Source organism: Chlorocebus sabaeus, chromosome 8, assembly GCF_047675955.1.
Source record: "Chlorocebus sabaeus isolate Y175 chromosome 8, mChlSab1.0.hap1, whole genome shotgun sequence".
Classification (NCBI taxonomy): domain Eukaryota; kingdom Metazoa; phylum Chordata; class Mammalia; order Primates; family Cercopithecidae; genus Chlorocebus; species Chlorocebus sabaeus.
Window position 1 is genome coordinate 30,788,329 of NC_132911.1, and position 25,630 is coordinate 30,813,958.

Below are 25,630 nucleotides of genomic sequence, written 5' to 3' on the forward strand. Positions count from 1 at the left end.
GCCTTCCTCCTCCTCCTTAATGACACCTCATTAGTTCTGACTATTTTCCCTTGGCATGTTGCAGAAGCCTCTTAACTATTAACCCTTCATTCTCTCTCTCTGTTTCATCCAGTATATGAGTACCAAACTAAATCTTCCTTTATTATGTCTTCTGCTTAAATGGTTTCTTTCTAGCTTGGAATTCAAGGCCCTCCATTTATGAACTTGCTTTTCCATCTAAGTTACAGAATTTGAAACAATCTTACCTGGATTGTTTACCACTTGTTGAAGACCCGTTTTCAACTTCCGTATATTTATTTACAGTGTTGCTTCTCCTTGTAGTTTCCTTGATTCCTCAAAACTCCTTTTAAGAAATTCTTTAAGGTCTTGTTTTATTACTATAAAGACTATGAGAAGGTATTTCATGATCTTATTGGCGAAGTAATTCCTCTCTCTTGAATTCATAGAGGACTTTCAGATGAATTCTAAAGATGCTTCTCTGGCACTTACCACACAATGCTATATTTTAGTTTTTTGTAATTAGTGGTAAACGTGTATCATTATATCTTCTAGATTTTAAACTCTGAATAAAGGTATTAGCTCCTCATCTTTTTGTGTGTCTCCCATAGCACCTAGCACAATGCCTCGTAAACACGGGGTGATCATTAAACATTTAGAAGAAGTTATTTCCCAAGAATAGTTGCTTGGTAATTGTATTCGTCTTTTGCTTCCTTTAAAAAAATTGTTTCTGTCATGTATACATATGTAACAAACCTGCACGTTGTGCATGTGTACCCTAGAACTTAAAGTATAATTTTAAAAAAAATTGTTTCTGTCACTAAATTGCATCCAATAGATATTACTTGAGTGCAGAATTTTCTAATGACATTACACAGTGCTATATCTGACACTAATTCTGTTGTTAATAAGTATTCTAAGACCATACTTTACTATTCAGGAGATATATATATATATATTTGGGACTGAGTCTTACTCTATCACCTAGGCTGGAGTGCAGTGGCACAATCTCGGCTCACTGCAACCTCTGCCTCCTGGGTTCAAGCAATTCTGCCTCAGCCTCCAGAATAGCTGGGACCACAAGCGTGCACCGCCACCCCCCGGCTAATTTTTTGTATTTTAGTAGAGATGAGGTTTCACTGTGTTGTCCAGGCTGGTCTTGAACTCCTGAGCTCAGGCAATCCACCTGTCCCGGCCTCCCAAAGTGTTGGGATTACAGGCATGAGCCATCGCACCTGGCCCAGAGGAGATATTTAATGAAAAAGAGTAATCATTAGATCGGCAGATTTTTAGAAGGAAGGAGGGCATCGAATGTGTTCTTGGATATTGGACGCAATAAGAAATATTGAGTTAAAAGTCTGAAGGAATTGGCAGATACACTGTTACTGGTAAACACTTTGTAGAAGAAAATAATGAATGAGACTTTCTTTTGAGATTTTCTTAGCCTCTTAGTTGTTCCCAGTTAGAGCCTCATGCTTTTCCTTTTCATGACTATAAAGATAATAATAAAATCAGTAATAAAATGAATATTTGATATGTTAACCTGTTCCTTTATGATAATGTCCTGTTTACCAGTTAACAGTGTGTTTTTGTGGTGATGGGGACAATAGTGTTTTTATTCATAAGTTGGTAAAAGCACAAGTCTTTAAATGGTGGTAAGCAAAGAAAGAAATTATAAAACATGATTATACATTGTATTATACATTGTTTTGGTTGTTGGAAAAACTATGCATTTAGAGAATCATTATGAAGCTGAACATCAGCTATATTGCTGGAGTGATACTGTTTCAGTGGTTTCTTGACCTTTTTGTTGTTGTTAAACGCAGACCAACTACAGTTGAAAACATAAAAAGGATTGATGGTGTTTCTGAAGGCAAAGCTGCCATGTTGGCTCCTCTGCTGGAAGTCATCAAACATTTCTGCCAAACAAATAGTGTTCAGGTAAAATACTGTGGTTTGCAGGAGCTCTTAGAGAATAAGCATTTTTTGTAACCATTTCAAAAGTACCCTTCAGAAGCAACATTTTCTCACTTTCTTTGCATTTCCATACTGGACACTTAGAAAATGAATTTAGATTGTTTTTACAGTCAATCTGTCGTAAAAACATGTCAGTTATCTACTTTTAAAGATGATACTAAAAAGTAGTTGTCCAGGCTGCTGATGTCTTTCTATTTCATTGGGAGGTTTTGTTTTTAAATTGGAAACATTATTTTAGGTTGATAAATTATAATTTTACATTCAAATGTGGTAGTTGGAAATTAAAGCTGGAAAGTTATCCTTGCTATGAGTTGGTCAGGAGCTCAGCCACTTGCTTTTGGTTTAGCATATTCTCTAATCTCCCTCCCCTTCCAGTAATGCTGTCTTTTGATAGTACATGGATTTCATATTATTCTCTTCAGTTTTAATAGTGTTTCCTTCATATCCTTTTATTATTGCCTCTTCTGCCATAAGTGACCATTTCCAGAAAGATCATTTGGGATTTTCTCTCAACTCCACGTAGCAGACTCTATGGTGTGTACTCTGCAGAAGGTGAGGCAGTGAGGGATAGAGGGGAGACTACTGGACTTGGAGTCTCAGAATCAGGACTTTAATTCTTCCTTACAGTTGTTCACCTGGTGAACCTGAACATGTCCTTTGATTTCCTTGGGTCTCCATTTCCTCAGCTACACAATAGAAATGACACTTCCTCCCCCACATCCGGGAAACAACAGATGACATTAGAAAAGTAGAAGACATGGGATAAGTATAAAACGTTGAACGAGTTAAACACATTCAAGGCAATATTAAGGGATTATTTTTTACTTCCAAGAAGCTCCTGGAAGCTTTGGGCAGGCACAGTTGGATCCTACTTTAGAAAAATCTTTCTCTAACTATAAGTAGAAAACCCTTCTGCTTTTTGAATGTAGCATTTCCCTCTTTTGATATAGAATATCTTTGGCAACTTTAAATTTTCTTTTTCATACTGTTATATAAGACATCATGTGAAAATTCTTATTTCTGACTGAGTTTTTGGAAATGATATGATAATGTCTTAATGGTTTGGGAAAGAATATCATACCTACCAGTGGTAATTGAGTAAGTTCCCTCTCTTTGGACACTTGACAGTAGTATCTTCTTTCATGAATTAGTGATATTATTGAATAATGAATGAATGATCTCTCCTAACTCCCCTTCAGGAGAGGAAACTGAAGTAGGGGAAAAGGTAAATTCCCCAAGGGATAGGTATGAAACCTTTATGAACCTTCTGGATAGAGAAGATGACTGCTAATTTCTGTGATTAGAAATTATACTTGGGTTATTCTGCAAATTGAAATCATTTATTTTTTAAAATGTCAATTTTAATGTTTATTAAGCAAGTTTTGTTATTCATGAGTTTCATTAGCCTTTAATATATTTTTTAAATTTTGAAGTAAAATTTGCTGTCACAATACACTTTAAAAATTACAAATATGACACATATATTAAACGCATTAAGATGGCCATTTAGGAAAAATATGCTAAAATATTTTTATATAAATACATTTTTTGAGAATTTTGAGAATTTATGGAAGAAAGTAATGATACAATCCACAAATGTACAATTAAAGGGTTTAGGGATATCCAAAATACTTGGCAAAGTAATCTGAAATAATACTCTTAGGAAGGAAGGGCTACAATGTGATTCTAGTAAGCAAAAATCTAATCAAATCATACTCTAGTCCCAGCTACTCGGGAAGGTGAGGCAGGAGAATGGCATGAAGCTGGGAGGCGGAGATTGCAGTGAGCCGAGATTGCGCCACTGCACTCCAGCCTGGGTGACAGAGCGAGATTCCGTGTCAAAAAAAATAAAAAAGACTGTATGAACATATATTGCATAAATATGTACAAATTTTATTTATTTAAAAAAAATCCAGGGGTAAGGGCAGGGTAGTTAGAAAATACCTAAGGGTGTTCATGAAATAAGATTGGCTATGAATGACAGTTGCTGAAACTGGGTGATGCCCATCTTACTCTCTCGACTTGTGTTATATGTTTGATATATCCCACAATAAACCTTAAAAAAAAAAAGATGAGTGGTCAATTATAGGAAGATATAAATAGAAAAGGCAATAAGGACAAAAGTTGGCAAAGCTTACCTAAGCACTCTTTAGATAAAAAGACATTTTCGCTAACTAGATTTGAATATTATAGTTTAATTGGCAAGGAGAATGCCTCAACTTAATCTTTGTTAAGAGACTACTTAAGGCACTATCAGAAGTTCCCTTATGGCGAGGTGTAATCCCTCGTGCCTGTAATCCCAGCACTTTGGCAGGCCAAGGCAGGCAGGCTGCCTGAGGCCAGGAGTTAGAAAACAACCTGGGCAACTTAGCGAGACCCCACCTCTACAAAAACAATTTTTTAAAATTAGCCAGGCATGGTGGTGTTAGCCTGTAATCCCAGCTATTTAGGATGCTTAGGCAGGAGGATTGCTTGAGCCCGGGGATTTGAGGCTGCGCAGTGAGCCATCATTGTGCCACAATCCTCCAGCTTGAGTGATAGGAAAAAAAAAAAAAAAGTGTCTTTGTTATATTCTCAAACTTTCAGGTGAGCTGGCTTCCTATATAACTCTTCTATAGGACAGAACATACTGGTTGGGGCAAGTGAAACTGTCCAGTTGTATGCCTCATAAGTTAATGAATTTGCTTTCTAATATATACACTGATATTTATACACACATATACATAAAACCAAGTTCAATAGATGGGTAGTGCATCTCTACTCCCCAAAACCCAACTACCTTGTAATAAGACACATTAGACTTTTGAGATTGCATGGATGAGGACTGAAATGCTGGCCTAGACCATGGCGTTGCCATAGTGGGGTGACCAGTCTGAAGAGCCAACAATGCTTCCTCAGTAAATACATATTTTGTCTTGATAGGATTTCTACAGATTGCAAAATGCAGCTATTCTGAAACTGTAAAAGAGAAACAGAAGCATGTAACACCTGGGAGTGTTTTATTAGGCCCACCATATGCTCAGAACATGAGATCTCCGCTGCTAGGGTTATTTGATTGAAACTGTCTTTTGTGTTGATGTGAGAGTTTAGCTCTGAGATTCTTCCCCATGTAAAATATAATCCCCCAAAAGGTTTGGCAAGCGTGTTTTATTGCCTTGGGTCAGATAATTCAAATTCTAACATTAGACATCATCTATATAGCATGTAAAAAGTAAAACAGAAACATTTATGTTTCTCACCAAGCAGTAAATTAATACTCAATGAATACATTTCTTAAACTCCCTAATAACAGAGTATGGAAACAAAAAATGAATTTCTTTCTGAAAGAAAAGCTCATAGATACGTTTCCTCATATATATATACATAATAGAGTAGACCACATGATAAATAACCTTATAAAAATGATACCAATAGCATTCATCAAGAGACGAGGCACTTCTTTAAATTATTAATTTAGTTTGTTACAGGTTTTATTATGGCTATAGTATGTTGTTTTAATCTACCTTTTATGTGAAGTTAAAAAAAAAAAAAGTCTGTCTCTTTACCTTTATTTCAGCCTTTAAAAAGATTCCATTATTTTTTCATTAATCTTGTTTTTCAATCGTTCCCCATTTTTTCTTTTAAACATTTCTTAAGGAACCATATTTAAGATTTTATAGAATACTTAGATTTCTAGTTGGGGTGTATCATTTAGAATTAGATATGCAGAGAGAGTGTTATGATATATTTCCTTATGATGTATTAGTGGTTATAGTACCTAAAATTGAATAGTGATTCTGTTCGTTCGTTCGTTCGTTCGTTCGTTCATTCATTCATTCATTCATTCATTCATTCATTCATTCAATATTCACTTCCAGGGATTGGGGACTTACTTAAAGGCAGAGTGGTTCCCATTATACTTCCTTTTTTTAGTCCTGCTTATTGGTTAAAGAGAAGACTAGGAAATGTTTGTTATTACAAATATTTTGTTAAAAATTAAATTTGTGTGCTCTAGCATTGTTTTACTTTTTTAAATCAATACATTAAAAATCCAACTTCTTTTTGAGCTCCCCATAAAAAGGGAATTATTTGTTGCTTATAGGTTTAACTTGTGTTTATTTTTTTCTTAATGGCTAATGATCATATTTATATTCTATTGTTATATTGATATTATTGATCATTTGTGCTACTTTTAAAATTCTGTAGACAGACCTCTTTTCAAGTACAGAACCTCAAGAAGAACAGAAGATGAGTCTGGTAGCAAAAAATAAAATATGCACACTTTCACAGTCTATGGCCATCACATACTCTTTATTCCAAGAAAAGAAGATGCCTTTGGTAAGTGTGACTTTCAAGTTACAGGGAGTTTTTTTAGTTTATTTAAACTTGTGTTTTATCAGCTGTTTAGTATTAAAACTCTGACTTGGGATAATTTCCTCCGACTCTACAATAAATCTCGTTTAATTTTAAAAGAGAACGTTTTCTTTTTCTGTTAAGCCTCCCTGTTAAGTAATAGCAGCAAGTTTAGTTTGGCCATGAATATCTTCTAGAGGTTGTATCGGGGTACTGATAAACACATTTATAGCTCAGGGATACTGCCTCAGCCATATTTTAAAATGGGACTGATAGTTTAAAAACTATAAATATTCACAGTATTAAGAAACAACCTCAAGATGCATTAAGAAAAGGGAAGGTGCAAAACAGTGAGAAAAACAAATGTAAATGTATGTGTGTTCATATGCATGCTTATATAGTCACATATTCTTGTATGTGTACAAAAAATACATACTGGATCTCTGGAAGCATAGCCAAACAACTGGAAATATGTTTTTAAAAACTTGCTTTTCATTCTATCTCTTCTAGTACTGTTTTGATGCTCTTTGAAAACAATCTAATTGCTGTAACAAATGACCATATGTAGGCCGGGTGTGGTGGCTCATGCCTGTAATCCCAGCACTTTGGGAGGCTGAGGCAAGCAGATCATTTGAGGTCAGGGAATTGAGACCAGCTGGACAACATAGGGAGACCCTGTCTCTACTAAAAATACAAAAATTAGCCAGGCGCAGTTACACGTGCCTGTAACCCCAGATACTTAGGAGGCTGAGACACGGGAATCTCATGAATCCGAGAGGCAGAGGTTGCAGTGAGCTGAGATTGTGCCACTGCATTCCAGCCTGGGCGACCAAGCAAGCCTTGGTCTCCAGAAAAAAAAAAAAAAAAAAAGACCATATATAATGTTTCTTCATTGATCTAAGATAAATCTTTAAGGCTGTTGAGGTTTTTTGTATACAAAATGGAGAGTAAGTTTTAATGGAATGTGACAAAATGAGACTTACAGTTAAGTTTAATTTGAATTCTCATCCTCTTGACATTAAGTTGATTTGTAACAACAGATATGGTCCAATGCCTGCTTTTCTATTGTCTCTGGTTCCATCCACTAGTGCCTGTATCACACACCTTTTGTTCAGGTTTTATCATTTAAAATAAATAAGAATAAACAGTCCATAACTTATCTTACTTACTGAATAAATGTTTTAATTTGACAGTCATGTTTCTTAAAGTTCCTTACAAAAACCATTGCCCAAGAAACCAAATAATTCCATTATACTATTTTTGAAATAGAACACATAATAAATGGGAATTTTAAGTTCAATTTCTTATGTAAATAATAACTTCTATGTACATGTTAAAAATGCCTGTATATATCTAATTTGACCATGTATGTATAGTAGAAATGAAAACAGTTACTAAGAAAATTTGGTATTGGCTCCTGATTTTCCGAATAAAGTGTATTCTAATGCTCAGTTGTAATACAGGGTTTCATGTATTAGTTTGTGTATTCATGGTTAAAAATGTGAAGACTGTTATATCTTCATTTGTGGCTTTTGGTATTATTTGGTTGTATTTTATTGTGTGATATGGTGGTATAATTATTCTTACCTCCCAGGAGTCTGAGAGAGTCTTGCCAGTTAGCCGCAGAATTAAACATGCTTAGGACTAATTAATCAGGAGCAATACTACAATTAGTTGGAGGTAATTTGAAACCTGCTATCAAATAACCCTGATATTTTGCACACATGGTGCACACTTTTCTAGTAGACATTTAATGAAAGTAATTTAAAACCTCCCTTTGAAGGATGAAAAACTTTGCCTTAAATGCTCTGTTCTGTGAAAGTGTCAACATTCATGCAAATACAGTCTAAATTCAGACTTTGAAAATGTATTGAAAGAGAGGATCATGAAATAAGAGCTGAGTGACTAAGCTTTCTGGGTGTTTAAAAGAATGTTTTACCTAATAAGTATCTGAAATGTATTTGCAGCCACATTTGTTTAAAGAACCATATAAATATGTAGCACTGTTCATGTGAAGTTCAGTGGTAGGAAAATGCTGACACCCCTTGTGGAACTGTGGTTATTATTATTTTATGAATAGAGCCAATTTCAAACACCTATTAGAGTCTTCTCAGGAACCTTTTATAGAATGCATCTGGAGCCTTATGTTATCACTAAGCATTCTAGGATTTGTCTTCTTGGAAATTCGTGTAACCAAACCATCATGTGTTATTTCAAGTGTATAGAGTATTGGGTTACAGTTTACTGTGTTTTCAGAAGGTCGTAACAACTGTTAGACTTACAGAGAATGACTTCTCTGCCACTAATGGTTTTCTAAAGTGCATAGAGAGGGGCGAGGATTGAATTCTTCAGTAAAGCTGGGTGATTTTGTTTTATTCAATACAGTTTAATAAGTATAAAAAGTAGAACCTATGGAGAGCTATAATGGGGGTAGTTTTAAAGAAATTCTGAAAATGAAAAGTTTAAGTAAAGGTTTAGTTCATTGTTTATTTCACACTGAGCATTTACTACCTGAATGTTTTGGACATTTTCTTTCCATGAGTAGAGTGGACACTTTTAAAATTCACTGGGTTCTTTTGCTGTTCTTTCTCTAGAAGAGCATAGCTGAGAGCAGGATTCTGCCTCTCATGACGATTGGCATGCACTTATCCCAAGCGGTGAAAGCTGGTTGCCCCCTTGATTTGGAGCGAGCAGGTCTTACTCCAGAGGTTCAGAAGATTATTGCTGATGTTATCCGAAACCCTCCCGTCAACTCAGGTGAGAAGCATGGCCTGCCTCTGCACCCTTAATGACTTGACGAAGTAAACAAGCGATCTACTAATATTTTTCACTTTTAACAGCACTAATCCTTTATGCTATTATGAAAACCTTTTGTGATTCTTTTTCTTGTTTTAGGAAAACAGTCTTTTTTCCCATTACCACTCAGAGGAAAATATACTGAGAAATTCTTTTGTTTTGTTTGTTTTTTTGAGACAGAGTCTTGCTCTGTTGCCTAGGCTGGAGTGCAGTGGCGTGATCTTGGCTCACTGCAACCTCCACCTCCTGGGTTCAAGCGATTCTCTTGCCTCAGCCTCCTGAGTAGCTGGGACTACAGGCGCGTGCCACCATGCCTAACTATTTTTGTATCTTTTGATAGAGTCAGGATTTTCCATGTTGGCCAGGCAGATCTCGAACTCCTGACCTCAGATGATCCACCCACCTCAGCCTCCGAAAGTGCTGGGATTACAGGTGTGAGCCATGGCACCTGGCCAATACACTGAGAAATTTTTATTTTCCTTTTCAGCTTAAGGTTACACCTTCCCCGCCATCCAAAACAGTGCTTTCATTTTTTCTAATTTCTACCTCATCACTTGCAAAAACCATATTTTTCTCCACATTCATTCCCAGTAGCTTCCTGACTCCTAGTTCTTCCATAAACCTTTCTGAGTCCTTGTCATTGGTTTCACTTGAGTAGCCTTTCTAATCAACACAGTCATTGGTGTCAGTTACTGTGACGTGGAAGGGACAGATCAAGTTCTGTGGGCCGCTGTGTAGAAGGATTTCCTGTCACTTTGCTGCAGAACCTCAGCTGTGCTGCGGAGAGCAAGCCCCTTTGCTTGCCTTGTAGAAATATTTTAAATTATTATCTTTTTTTTTTTTTTTTTTTTGGTAACAGAAATAAATAGGAGATACGTTAGAGGATTTTCTCTCCTAGATGTGTAAATACAAACTTGGGGTCTTATAACTCAATAAATCTGATAAATTTCTTTAGACTGTTAGGATAGAGCAGTGGCCATCCCAAAAGCCTCATCTCCAAAGCTGCGGTGCAGATACTTTTTACTACCTTGAAGTTTTTCCCACTTGTGAACAACTTGTGAATCATTCCCCCTGAGAATTTGGAAAATCACTCTCTGAAAGCACAGTGAATACTGTGCTTAAATAGATCTGAGCGAAAATAAGTCACTTAGAAGACAGGATTATTTCCAGGCTTGAGCATGACTTGACTGAAGGTCTAAAGAACGAATACCTCCTTCACTTCCATTGATCACGGTGGAGGCACAGGGAAAGGAGAGACACGGAGGCAAGTTAGAGTAGTGCTCATCTAAGTTCCAGGGATGTGGGGGAGTGGCCAGGGGACTTCAAGTATAGTACATAAATAACCGGTTTATAAGTTATATCAATGTCATGTTTGAAATAGAAAACCAAATACTGCATGTTCTTACTCATAAGCAGGAGCTAAAGTTGGTGCATATGGATATAAAAATGAGAACAGGCTGGGTGTGGTGGCTTGTGTCATAATCCCAGCACTTCGGGATACCTAGATGGAAGGATTCCTTGAGCTCAGGAGTTGAAGACCAGCCTGAGCAACATAGTGTGACCCCCATCTCTACAAAAAATAAGAAAATTAGCCAGACGTGGTGGCGTATACCTATAGTCCCAGCTACTCGGGAGACCGAGGCAGGAGGAGTGCTTGAGCTCAGGAGTTTGAGGTTACAATGAGCTGTGATCATGCCACTGCGCTCCAGTGTGAGTGACAGAGTGAGAACATGTCTCAAAAAGAAAAAAAAAAAAAGTAACAGTAAACACTGGGGACGACTGAGGGGAGGGAAGGAACAATGGTTGAAAAGGTGGGAAGGGACAGTGGTTGAAAGGGTACTATGCTCACTATCTGGGTGATGGGATCAATTGTACCTCAAACCTCAGCATCCTGCAATATACGAATGTAACAAACCTGCCCATGTACTACCTGAATCTAAAGTAAAAGTTATAATTTTAAAAAATTATGATAAAATCAGAAAATAAAGGTCTGAGATGGAAAATTACAAGACCAAAGCCACCCATAAACACAATAAATCCCTTCCCCCCAAAAATTATATATATAAAAAAGATGTTGCGCCAGGCGTGGTGGTTCACACCTGTAATCCCAGCACTTTGGGAGGCTGAGACGGGCAGATGACTTGAGGTCAGGAGTTCAAGACCAGCCTGGCCAACATGGTGAAACCCTGTCTCTACTAAAAATACAAAAATTATCCAGCAGTGTTGGCACGTGCCTGTAATCCCAGCTACTCAGGAGACTGAGGCAGGAGAATCGCTTGAACCAGGGAGGCGGAGGTTGCAGTGAGCCAAGATCGTGCCACTGCACTTCAGCCTGAGTGACAGAGCGAGACTCTCTCTCTCAAAAAAAAAAAAAAAAGATCTTGCACCCTGACAAGTTCTAGTTTGTGCAGGAATGCTAGAATGACTCAAGATTGGAAAAATCTTTAAATGTTACCACAATAAGGGTAAAAGGAGAAAAATTACCTAATGTCATCTGAACAACAAGAAGAAATGAAAGACATTAAAAATTGGGAAAAATTTATATTTGAGGAATACTCTTAACAACGAATTCTGCTTATATATCACTTCCTAGTTTTCTGATAACTTCCCATGCAGATGTGTATGTAAGGAATGGATGTAGTCATGCTAATCTGAGTATTTATCTATGTGATACTTATGAATTAACCATGTACATTAATAAGTTAGCATTTCAGGGTTAAATTAGCCAAATCCTGAACTAAGCTGTAAAACATCCAAGGTAGGTTAGAGAGGCATCTTATGAGAAAGCTGGCCAACTTTCCTGGTCACCTTCTGATCTTCCTAACTTCAGAAATCAAGGCAGAGAGAGGAAAATAGTAACTACTTTGTAGGATTAGATTTATGGTTGTCGAAACCTCTGTTTCTCCAGCACAGAATGAGATAGCGTTTTAGAGAAAGCCAAAGACTTAAATGTCTTCTTCATGCTTATAGTCTGGAATTTTTTTTCCTTTAGAAATGTACTGTCTCTCGGGACTTAAAGCAATTTGCATCTTTCGATGAGATGTTGAGTGGTAGGCAGTATTCTCTGAAAGAATTTGTGCAGGCCGGGCACGGTGGCTCACGCCTGTAATCCCAGCACTTTGGGAAGACGAGACGGGCAGGTCACTGAGGTCAAGAGTTAGAGACGAACCTGACCAACATGGTGAAACCCCGTCTCTACTAAAAATACCAAAATTAGCTGGGCTTGGTGGCACACACCTGTAATCCCAGCTACTTGGGAGGCTGAGGCAGGAGAATCCCTTGAACCCCCCTGGGAGGTGGAGGAGGTTGTAGTGAGCCGAGATTGCCTCATTGTACTACAGTCTGGACAACAGGGTGAGACTCTGTCTCAAAAAAGAAAAAAGAAAAGAATTTGTGTAGTTCCCTCCGCCAACCTTTTTTTTTTTTTTTTTTCCTATTGGCATTTCTGCTATTATTTAGCTGCCTTCTTTATATCCTGAAACTTACAGGTGGTGTTGGTCTAGTCTGTAAGAGCAAAGGCTTTGGTAATAGACAGATCTGTATTTAGACCTTGGCTCTAGCATTTCATTGTTATGTGACCTCCATCAAGTGATCCAATTTCCCTAATCCTCAATTTCCTCATCTCTAAGACAGGGAGAATTAATATTGCCTCTCTTATAGAATTGTGAGAAATATAGTCATGCGTCGCTTGATGATGGGGATGAATTCTGAGAAATGTGTTGTTAGGCGATTTCATCTTATGGGAACCTCAGAGAGTGGACTTAATCTTAGATGGTGTAACCTACTACACATCTAGGCTGTATGGTATAGCTCCTGTCTTCAAACCTGTACAGCATGTGACTTTAGTGAATACTGTAGGCAATTATAACACAGTGGTATTTGTGCATATAAACATAGTGAAACATAGAAAAGGCCCAGTAGAAATACAGTGTAACAGATTTTTTTAAAAAGGCCAGGCGTGGTGGCTCACGCTTGTAATCCCAGTACTTTGGGAGGCCGAGGTGGGCGGATCACCTTAGGTCAGGAGTTCAAGACCAGCCTGGCCAACATGGTGAAACCCTGTCTCTATAGCCAGGCGTGGTGGTAGGTGCCTGTAATCCCAGCTACTTGGGAGGCTGAGGCAGGAGAATTGCTTGAACCCAGGAGGTGGAGGTTGCAGTGAGCCAAGATTGTGCCACTGCACTCCAAACTGGGAGACAGAGTGAGACTCTGTCTCAAAAAAAAGATACAAAAGGGTACATCTGTATAGGGCACTTACAGCAAATGGAGCTTGCACCCTGGGAGTTGCTCTGTGTGAGTCAGTGAGTGAGTGGTGAGTGAATGTGAAGACCTAGGACTGTGCACTGCTGTAGACTTTATAAACCCTGTGCACTTAGGCCACACTCACCCCTGTGATACGAATCTATCTGTATAATGTACCTGCATATGTACCCTTGAAACTAAAATAAAAGTTAAAAAAATTTGCTTCTTTTACCAATAATAAATTAACCTTAGCTTACTGTAATGATTTTTCTTTATGAATTAAAATCTTTTTACTCTTTTGTAATAACACTTAGCTTAAAACACAAACATATTGTACAGCTGTACAAATATATTTTCTTTATATCCTTCTTCTCTAAGCTTTTTTCTGTTTTTGATTTTGTTAAATTCGTTTTTACTTTTTACATTTTTTTTTTGTTAAAAACCAAGACACAAACCCACACATTAGACTAGGCCTACCTGGGTGCAGGATCATCAGTCTCACTGTCTTCCACCTCCACATCTTGTCCCACCAGAAGGTCTTCAGGGGCAGTCACATGCATGGGGCTGTCATCTCCTATGATAACAATGCCTTCTTCTGGATACCTCCAGAAGGGCCTACCTGTTTTACGATGAACTTCTAAAAAATATTTATAAAGTGTGTAATATAGCAAACACATAAACATAGTAACATAGTCATTTGTTATCATTTTTAAGTATTATGTACTGTATATGCTAGACTTTTACACAGCGGGCAGCAAAGTGAGTTTGTTTACACCATTACCACCACAAACACATGGGTGATGCTTTGCATTGTGATGTTAAGATGGCTATGATGTCACTAGGTGATAGGAACTTTTCAGCTGTGTGATAATCTAATGGATACTTGTTCCTGTTGGCTGCCCCTGGTTGACTGAAACAACATTATGTGGTGTATGACTGTAAATTAGATACTGTTCAGAAAGCTTTGGCACACTGGTAATAGCAAATGGTGGTGGTGAATATGATGATGATGATGATGACTGAAGACACAGATGGTAAAGTTTTATGGTGTCTTAAATATACCCTTTAAATATGATTATTTTTATAGTTTGTCATTTTTAACAGGCACTTAAGAATATATGAACTTAATAAGTATATAAGAAAGAATGTTCCCCAATATGTATTTTATAGAGACATACAATTTAAGAACTCAAACCGGTTGTAATGGTGTGTGTGTGTGTGTGTGCGCGCGCGCACGCACGCATGTGTGCTCATTCGCACTAAAGAATTCTTGGGCATATATTCCTGAATGTCCTAAATGGACATTCTAACATCACTTCATTATGGGCAGAGGGAAATGGTAAAGGAAAATTTCATATTATATTATTCAGCCACGTATTGACAACATCTGTTTTATTTGCCCACGGTAAAGAATTGAAGCACTGTTAATTTGCTTTCTAAATCATGTAGGCACAAAGTTATGGAACTTTAGATTTAGAAATGAAATTGGAAATCATTACACTTTCCCTTTCCTATCCCACCCTGTTTTGGAGATAAGGAATGTGAGGCCTAGAGAGTTATAAAACTGTTTTAATACCCTGTCTAAGATTAATGACTGAACAAGTTTCTCTTTTTACTCATGTTAAAGTTGTATTGCCAGTTAACTTAAAGGAAAGAAATATGCAATTTCTAATCCTGATATAGGATATGGGTATATAAACTCGATGAGTGAAACAAATTAACTTATTTATAATCAGTTTCATATCTTTATTTATTGAGTGTCTTTACCCCTTACCATATCTAGTACCCTCTACATTTTAAGATTTGCAATTTCCATTTTTGATGTTAGATAACTTTTTAAAGTAAGAAATATTAAAATCAAGCAGAATATATTAGTGAAAAATTCTTAAGATATACTTACTAAAAACTTATCGTTCTGTTAATACACTGTCTGTAGGTTGCATTTTGTAGCCTACTTTTAAATCTAGAATAGAGGAGGTTAAGAAGGTTGTGATAACCATGAGCTCTTTTTTTTTTTTTTTTTTTTGAGACAAGGTCTCACTCTGTTGCCCAGGCTGGAGTGCAGTGGCACAATCATGGCTTACTATACCCTTGAACTCTTGGACTCAAGCAAGCCTTCCACTTCAGCCTTCCAAGTAGCTGGGACCACACCTGGCTAATTTTAAAATATTTTTTGTAGAGATGGGGTCTCACTATATTGCCCAGCCTAGTCTTGAACCCCTTAGTGTCAAGCGATCCTCCCACCTCAGCCTGCCTAAGTGCTGGGATTACAGGTGTGAGCCACTGAGCCTAGCCCTCTTTTATTTCTTTTGATAGTACACTCATAATCATTAAACTATCATTTATGGATGTGAGATTGTGCTTTGGATTCTTGTTTTTTCTTTATAAAATACCTTTTGTTCTCTTACTGGAGAAAACATTGTTGGATTATAAATGATAACAAGGAATGAGGATATACATACTATAATAACGATTCAGATACACTATTTTCATATTTTATTTAACTGTAGCCATGCCACAATAATTTAGAGTTTTAAAGAACAAGTTTGATTAAATCTAAACTTTGTACAATCCTGAATTGAGAAGTTTCCTGTATTTTATTATGACACAATCTTTACCTAAAAATAGAGTAATTATGAATTGAGAAAACATAGCTATTAATTTCATACTCTTATTTGTTAAGTAGGGTTTGTCTGGAAAACTGTTCATATTTAAAGGAGCTTTGTACCTTTGTATTCTTTTCGTTTGTCCTTGTTTATATAATTTTAAACTCTGTTTATGGATTTGGGATTCGAACTATGCTTAATAATAAATTAAGGCATTGAGTGAGGTACCTAGGTAGTATTTTGATTAATTTTATTCTCCCATTCTTAATGTGCATGTAACTGGAAAATTAAGAGTGGCTTCCAAGGGATCTACTACAAAAGTAAGGGTAATATGATCTCTTTGAAAACACTGAAGGCGTGTAGCCAGTGTTGTCATGAATTCTGCGGTAGATATTTTCAGCACTTATTTACATGGGAAGTTAGAGCAGAATGAGATGCACCTGTAAAGCTAAATGCCACTTATTTGCATATGTATAAAATGCAGGATGAATTTACCATAGAAATATAAAGGGTACTTGTAGAAATGTATTAGAAAAATATATGAATTTTTAATTTATGTCTAGAAATTAACCTTACACGTTTAACTTTAAATCATCAATAGTGGTTTAACACCATAAGCGGATGTTTATGCATCATCATTTTATGAACAAAACACATTCTAATTTTAGAAATAAAGTGATTCAAAAGTGAATGAAATATCTTATTTTTTCTTTTAAAATTAATTTGTTTAGCCCATTACATGATAATAGCTCAAGCTTGTGTGATTTTTCTCTAAAAACTTGGTTTATAAATGTCACATTTATAGTATGAAGAAATTAATCATCCATAGTTTATTTATCTAATTTCTAAATACCCATGGAAGAAAATGAATTTAATGCAATGTAGTGGTATATTACTTGGTTTTGAGTATGGGAAAATTTATATGGTCTTTCTAAAACAGCACTATCAGTAGAAATATAATGCGAGCTACATATGCAATTTTACATTTTCTAGTAGCCACATTTTAAAAAGTAAATGGATGCAATTTATTTCGATAATATAATTTAGTCTACTATATTTAAAATTTTATCATTTCAACATGTAATCAATCTGAAAATTATTAATGAGATACTTTATGTACTTTTTTCTGTAATAAGCCTTTGTAATCAGGTATGTACTTTATATATACAACATATCTTCTGATGCTAAATTTTAACTGGAAATACTTGATCTGTGTTTAGCTTTTGTAAAATTTACCGTTGAACAAAGTGGACTAATGTGCCCAAGGTGTTCCAAACGTATTTTAAAATTTGAAGACAAATAAAAGAGAACTCAAAGTAAATTTGGATACACACATACAACAGAATACTCCTCAGTCATTAAAAAATGATGAAATAGTAAAATTGGGGGAATTTTGACATTATTAGGATGATATAATGATCAAGGGACAAATACAATTTTAGTTTGGTTGAGAGATAAGATAGTCACGTTGCTGATTTTACTATGTATAGAGGTGATCTTTTCCTTTTTAAGATTTTGAAACTTTAGTTAACCCACTGACCTAGTTTATATTAGCTGCATAACTTTCTTTTCCTGTTTTTTGTTTTATTTTGTTTTGTTTTTTGCTTTTTAAACTCCAGTGTTTTGAGGAGTCTTGGAGTAGCAAGCTAATCTTTGGAAGAAAGGAAAATATAAACCTGAAAACTAATAATTTAAAGAACGTCTTTTCAGGTTGTTATTTGAAAAATACTTGGTTTCTGATCACTGATTTGAGTTGGGTGTCAAATGTTGGATATGTTTTGTAAATTAGGTGAAGGTGAATGGGTAGGTTCTAAACTGCTTGGGTTTACCGTACTCTGGAGCATTGCAGAAGAACGTGATGTTGGAAGGAAGTGCTGAAACATAATTATTGGCTTGCCTATAGAAGGGTGCTACATAATTTTAGAAGGTGTCAAGAAATTGACACAGTCTGAATTAGTTCTTTTGAGTTGCAAAAAAATGTAAAGTTTCTTGATTCTGAAAATAAGAAATATGTTCCCAGAAATCTCATCTAGTTAATGTGCATTTAAAATCATTTATGTCTCTTGTTATTACAATAATAGCCATTGAAAAAATCCTTTTTATTAGAATCTTATTTACAAGTATGATTAGCTTCCACTTAAAGAATAAATCATTATTATACTTGATCTTAGGCAAAAGGCCAACAAGTGATCAGAATAAATTATTTTAAGAAAAATCTAATTATAATTGATATTTGGAATTGGAAGCACAATTTCCTTTAGAGCAATTCTATGAATGGTTGTTTTGACTCTCACGGCAGCCCACAAAAGACAGTTTGAAACACAATTTATGCGGTGTCAATAGTACTGACCTGACTTTGGACCTTGGAGGCAGGGGCTTCAGGTGATAGTGATACCCAAGTGGAGTTTTTACTCCATTTCCGTTCCGTAAGGCTATAGGCATTTGAAAGAGGAAACTTCTTTGGCAACCCTCCTCCTTCCTTTCTACAGAATGTTTCACTATTTCTAGCTCATATGTTTTCTAAAATGTTCTCTGTAATTTATTTTGAAATGGAGTTTTTTTTATCTTTTACAGATATGAGTAAAATTAACCTAATCAGAATGTTAGTTCCTGAAAACATTGACACGTACCTTATCCACATGGCAATTGGGATCCTTAAACATGGTACTGACAGCAGACTTCAGCCTTCATGTGATGTCAACAAAAGGAGATGTTTTCCCAGTTCTGAAGAGATCTCTTCAAGTTCTAAGAGAAGCAAGGAAGAAGTAGGCATCAATACCAAGCTGTTAATTATATAGAGAATTTTCATATAGTGTCAGTTTCTTCAATTTGCATATCCTAGTACTAGATTGCTGTATTTTTTGAACTGTTACGAATTCTGATATGATTACTTTCTCTAGGGGCCACATTTCCTTTACTTTTCATAAATATGATCTGAGAAAAGTGATTTTTTAAAAAAAGACAGTAAAAGAGATGTTTAGCTTACTGTGTAGAATGTCAGCTTAAATTTTACCTGTACCTCATATTGACCATATAGCCTGGAAAAATCTTCCTTTCGGATGTATAGTTAATGCATGGCAGTTTATGTAGTTAATGAAAGTGAAAACAAATTGTGTTATAAATACCTCCCAGACTGGTTTATTATCATTCTGTCATTCATCATCGTCTGTAACTATGATATGAATATCTGAGGTACAAGGATTACTGTTGATTGTGGCTCTCAGCATTTCCTAGTGCTTTTGCATGATCATAGATAGATTACAAATTTAGTATTATGTTAGATGGTATGTTTTATTAAAATCAAATGCTTCAAAAATAATTGCTCTTTGTATGGCATGAGATAAATAGCAATCAGAGAATATTATTTAGTAATATGACTCTTAAATAATGGCATAAATGTAAAAATTTGACCTTCAGTATCTTCCGGGTCTAAAATTACATGACTCCATTATAAATGTTTTTGAATGATTAACTAAAAAATTGTTTAAATTCTTAGTTGGTAAATTCAATGTGGCAGTAGGTGGTGGTGATTATTTGTATTAGAGAATTAGGAATTACACTTTAGTTCTATGGTAATCTTTATAGGCTGTTCGGCAATTAAACTGCTACTTTTTTGAATTGCTTAAAAATAAAGGGAGCTGGTCTTTTTAAATTCTGTACTTGAGTTAAATCTGTATATAGAGTCATGTTCTAGATAATCTAATGAAACTTAATTAGTTGGAAATCTTTATATTGTTCATAACTGAACTAGCTATAAGAGGAACATTAAAGAAAACATATTTTGGGTGGAGGTAATGAAATTTAGCTTCTAATGCTCAGCCTTCTGTTTCTGTAATCTATACCAAATGCCTAAGACCCTCTTATTTTTTCCCGGCTTCAACCTGTCAATACAGGAAAAGGTGTAACTTACTATTTTTCCTCAATATTGAAGCACATTTGTAGTAAAATATTATTTTAACTATATATTGCCATTTTTGCTTTTCCCCTATTTCAGTAACATTACATGTCAACAAGAGAATGGGGGATATTGTGGGGGTTTGGGTGGGAAGAAATTTTACTAAGCTTATTGGATTCTAAAAGGTCTACCTTATTTGGCCCCTTTTTCCCATTTAGGGGAACAACGGTGTTGGGGCTGGGAAGTAGAGGTGAGTGAGTCATCCAAAGCATCTGTCTTCATCAGTCTCCCTTTATGAAAAGCTGATTTCTGTAGAGTGTTGGAGGCCTACTTTCAGAGTCTGTCATATGTTAACGTTCATCTTCTCTACTGACCTGATTTATATCCCTTAGTCTGTTTCATTTTATAATTATGAGGCTTCTGACAAAGGATAAAGTCATTAGAACAAATTCTTTTTATTAGTTGACATATTGTTCTGTTTACATCTCTTGTGTTTGCTATTAAGATAGAAGCTCAATCATGTCTTTGTTTAACAGAAAGGTGATGTCTTGGCATTGATAATTCGGATTCAATATCCATAGGTACATGGTGGATTCTTTAAATATTTAGTATTCTTTTATTTCTGGAAAGTTTTCTTAAATGATAGTTTTTAAAAAAATTTTCTATGAAGTTTTCTTAAATCATACTTTTTAGTATTTTGTTCCATTTGTATTTCTTCTTCAGGAACTCCTGTTATACATGTATGTTGGATCTACTTTACTCAGCTTCAATATTTGTCACTTTTCATGTATTCTTTTTATTTCTTCATTTCTCTTTAATTTAAATTTTTTCGTCCTTTTCACCTTCTATTTCTCTTTTAACATAGTTGTATTGATTTCTGTATTCCACATAGCTTTGTATTCACTTATTTTTAAATTATTTTTTAAAGTTTTTAGATTTAAAAATTCTTTTTTTGTTTATTTATATAGAGAGATATTATTTTAATTTTACCAAAGGAGCAATCCTATTAACTGAAGACTTCTGTAATTTTTTTCTTTTGTTTCTGATTCTTTCCTCAGTTTTCCCCCTCAGTTTTCTCCCAGTTTTGAATTTTTCTAATTTTGATTTGTGACGTCTTTTTGTGTTTTAGATAATTTTCCTAATGTTTTCCAGTTCATTTTGAAAGACTACAGTTTTATTCTGTATCTAAGCAAGTCTTTCTGGTGTAAAGATTTGACCTTGATACTTTTCTTTTGCTCATTTTCATATGAGATTAGTTTTCCTGTACTTTCAAAAGAAGGCATGGTTCAGGATGGTTTTCCCAATTTCACATCTGTCTCTAATGTTTTTGTATAATGTCTAAAATATGGAAACTTGGTTTATGAGATCTACTCTGCCATTTTTCTCTAGGCTTTGTCTCCCTTTAGTCTCTGTTGTACCTGTCCTGCTTGGTTTTGATTTAACCCCAGTGATTTCTCCTGAATGTGGAGCCTTCTCCTAGAAGGCAGCCTCGGCTAGTCCCAGGGTTCAGAGTAGCCAGCTGCGCTCTTCACCTAAGAGATCACTGTGGATTCGTTGTACTCGCTGTTGGCTTGGACAAAAGCTCTCCCATTTTCAGATGCTATTATCAGATTAATCTCTCATTAATCTGTCTTCCCAGTGTTTGCCTGTGGGCTATCTTGGGGTTCTCTTGTTATCAGACACCTCCCTCCTTGCCTCTGCTTTCTCCGGTACAGATGTCAGTACTGTGCAGGTCTTAATTGCTGTTGGTGGTTTGCCCCTATATTGTTACAGTTTTAGTTTCCCAAGGATACTTTTACACTTGGTTTTATTGTAAATGGCGACAATGGATTTGGGGTTTTACTATCTAGTTCTGTCTTAATTCTGGAATTCAGAAAGATTAAAAGCTCTGCTGCTGCTGCTGCTACCACCGTCTTCCAAGTACCCTCTCCTCCTGTGTCATTTTTTTTCTTCTTATTTTTCTTGACTGTATAAGAGAGAATGTATGACATTTCCTGCTTGACCACTGAATTTGATTACAAATTAAAATACACAATATTTTATACAAATTGTTTTGTAGAAGATTTATTTACAGATGCTGATTCACAGGTAAAATTGATTTATGAAAATAGTTTTCATGACAAATGCATCAGGCTTGGTAACTAAATATATGGATTGACCTTGTTTATAAATGAAATTAAATGTGAACGTAACTTACATATTTCTGTATTTGCTTCATCCGTATGTGCACATATAATCAGCAAATGAGTTGATGTTTCCTGTTCATAACTTAATGGTAATAGCTTGGTAACAGAGTTGGGAGTATTAAAAAGATGTAAAGAGGCCCTTAAAATTTTGTTGCTGGGAATTTTAGTAGTCTACTGATGAAGGAAATAGACACTGGAAGACATTGTTTCTATTAGGTAACTTAGATCTCATACTGAAGGCTTCTTCAAATATTTACTGTTGACACTCAAAAGACACACTCAGTGTATTTCTCCCTTTTCTCAATGAAATGAGATAATTATTATAATTCCATTATAAATGCTGATGATCATGTTTATAGAAATACAGAAGACTTGAAATGATACTAGCTACCAATTAATGAGTGTGAAGAAGAAATCAGGATTTCGCTATTTTACATTTATTCTTATTTAACTCCAAATAATTCAGTGATGTTATGTTCTATTATTTCCATTTCTCTGTGAAGACGTTGAAGCTTAAGTAACATGCATAATAAGGTCATACATTTAGCAAGTGGCTCAGTTAAAGGTCAAACCTGGTTCTGCCTGATTTCAAAGTCTATGCTACTCCATGGTATTAGGCTACATACAACATGACTTAGGGTTTCTTCCTCTGCTCTATTACTGTTCATATGTCCTCCTCTTTTGGCAGAGTTGGAGAAAATTTTTGCAATCTATCCATCTGACAAAGGTCCAATATCCAGGATCTACAAGGAACCTAAACAAATTTACAAGAAAAAAAAAAACAAAAAAAACATTAAAAAGTGGGCAAAGGACTTGATCAGACACATCTCGAAAGAAGACATTTATGTAGCCAACAAACATGAAAAAAAGCTCAACATCACGGATCATTAGAAAAATGCAAAATGCCTTTTCTGTATGCCACCTTATATCCCCAATATTTATTATTTCTAAGTCATAGTATCTTACAGTGTGTATAAGTCTCATCCATTCTTTTGATTTTCTCTTCCCTGCTTGCAGTTGGGTACCTAGGAACAAAGTTGCAATCTTAGCCAGTTTTTTCTTTAGCCTTTGCTGATGTGTACAAAGCCCTCTTTTCTACCCTGGATTTTTTTACTTAAGCTGGAACAGCTAAGTTTTTACCTTTTTTAAATATGAAGTTTCAGAGTGTTCTGCCAAGGATCTTTTGCTGTTTTCCTACTGTTAAATTTATTTCAAAGCCTTTTTTAAACATAGAAAATATAATCAAACATAGCAAGCAGCTGATGAACAATATCTAGATAGTCTTCCTTCTTGAAATGGAATAAATGGTATTTTTGTATTTTAGGCTGACAGACACATTGTACCTTAGATAAGGCCAAACTTCTCATAAAATCTCTCAATTACTTTTATTAATAATAACCCCAAATTAACTCTGGATTCCAGGATGTACTCATGATGGAATGATTTCTCTGTTATGTTATTCTGAGGATCTAGTACTCTGAGATAACACAAATGTATGCCACTTTAGGCTTATGAAACACTTACTTAAAATTATTTAATTCTTTTTCATGTGCAGATGGTATTGTACCCAAACACTACCTTTTTTGTTTGTTTTGTTTTTTGTTTTGTTTTGTTTTGTTTTGTTTGAGACAGGGTCTTACGCAGCCCAGACTGGAGTGCAGTGGCATGACTATAGCTCACTGCAGCCTTGACCTCCTGGGCTCCAATGATCCTCCCAAAGTGTTGGGACTGCAGGCATGACCCACCTCACCCAGCCTTAAATTATTTTTTTTCAAGGATGTTTAACCTGAGGTTTAGAGGCTCTTTGACATGTGAGCTGCTGAAATGTGTGCAAAAGTGTGCACGTGTATGTTTCTCTTTTTTTCTGGGAAGTGGATCTATAGTGATTCTCAGACGAGTCTATGAGACAAGAAACTTTTATTTTTTCCATTTATTTAGCAAATGTTTATTAAGCGTACTATGCCTTGGCCACTCTACAGGGTGCTGATTGGATAAGTCTGTCTACCTCCCATTGTAGATGTTAGAAGCTATATTCTTTTCACATGCATAATATAACTCTTTGTGTGTGTATACATGCCCAGGCATGTTCCTTCCTCAAAACATTAAATTCACCATTTTGGTCAACTCAAAGCAAGTACACCATGGGATATAGATCAGAAATAATGTCTAGATTTTTACTTACTGAATGAGGTGTCTTGAGTGTCTAAGACTGTGTGATGAGATGGCAAGTAATTGCCTAAAGAAATGATGTAGTGATTTTATGTCTCTTATATTTATTTACTTTTTGATCCAGAAATAAATTATATAGATAACCACTAATTTGGTTTTTTTTTTTTTTTGGATGGAGGAGAAAGGATGGGTGTATATTCAGGAACCTATGTTACTTGTTTGCAACTAATACCCCTTCTCAGTAGTACAAAGATTTGATTTCTTTTTCTTTCTATTTCCTATAGACTTCATCTGCAGAGAGAAAGAGACGATTACCTATGTGGTTTGCCAAAGGAAGTCACACCAGCAAGAAATTAATGGACAAAACGAAAAGGGGAGGCCTTTTTAGTTAAGCTGGCAATTACCGGAACAATTATGTTTCTTGCTGTATTACAAGAGAAGAGTTATATTTTATTTCTGAAGAGTAAGGAATAGTATTTTGACTTAAAAATGATTCTGATTACAGAGTTCACTGTTTATTGAAGAACTAGCATCTTAAATCAGCCTTCCGCAATTCACGTAAAGTTTCTGGGTCTTCTGGGAGGCTACGTGAGTACATTACCTAACAGAATATTAAATTAGACTTCCTGTAAGATTGCTTTAAGAAACTGTTACTGTCCTATTTTCTAATCTCTTTATTAAAACAGTGTATTTGGAAAATGTTATGTGCTGTGATTTGATATAGACAACAGATTAGTAGTTACATGGTAATTATGTGATATAAAATATTCATATATTATCAAAATTCTGTTTTGTAAATGTAAGAAAGCATAGTTATTTTACAAATTGTCTTTACTATCTTTTGAAGAAGCTCTTAAACACATTGTTAAATGGTATTAGTTAACCAGGCCAGTGAAAATGAAACCACATTTTGGGTGCCATTAAAAAATGTAAAAAATGTAAAATGGATACCAATTGTACTAGGCAACTGTACATTTTGTATTTTATATACAATTTCTATTTTTCAAATAATAAAACAATGTTTTTCACACTGAATATTATAGATATATATTTTTTAGCTTTCATTTACTTAAGTACCTTTATTTTTCAAGGATGTCAGAATTTGATTCTAATCTCTCTTATGTAGCACACGTGACTTAATTTAAAACCTATACTGTGACACAGAGTTGGGCAAACTATGGTTATTTAACTTTAAGCAGTTCACTATACATTTCAAAGCCTTTGATTGGCTTTTTTGTAAATAAAAATATCTTGTTAAGAAACAAATATATCTGTCATAGAAGAACTAGAAAATCCAAGGAAGTGAGAAAAATGAAAATAAAAATCATTCATAATTTTACTAGTAGCTAATCACAGTCAACCTCTTTTGTGTATCCCACCAGACTTTTTTATATTCACTTGTTTTTAGGTAAAATATAAAAGTCTCGTAT

General features: G+C 35.2%; 1 protein-coding gene across 10 annotated transcripts in view; it reads left to right on the forward strand.

Moving 5' to 3' along the window:
• WRN (WRN RecQ like helicase) overlaps positions 1-25,235 on the forward strand; it is a 140,861-nt gene extending 115,626 nt beyond the window's left edge. For 9 of the 10 annotated variants that reach the window (XM_037983618.2, XM_037983614.2, XM_007962111.3 and 6 more), the window contains 5 exons: positions 1,824-1,938; positions 6,160-6,291; positions 8,901-9,063; positions 18,525-18,715; positions 24,485-25,235. In XM_037983618.2, the coding sequence (XP_037839546.2) occupies positions 1,824-1,938; positions 6,160-6,291; positions 8,901-9,063; positions 18,525-18,715; positions 24,485-24,592 (709 nt within the window). In that variant the 3' untranslated portion in view covers positions 24,593-25,235. Of the gene's footprint in view, positions 1-1,823; positions 1,939-6,159; positions 6,292-8,900; positions 9,064-18,524; positions 18,716-20,063; positions 20,096-24,484 lie in introns of all 10 variants that reach the window. The other variant, XM_037983619.2, reaches the window with a different exon arrangement.
• Positions 25,236-25,630: the final 395 nt, after the last annotated feature.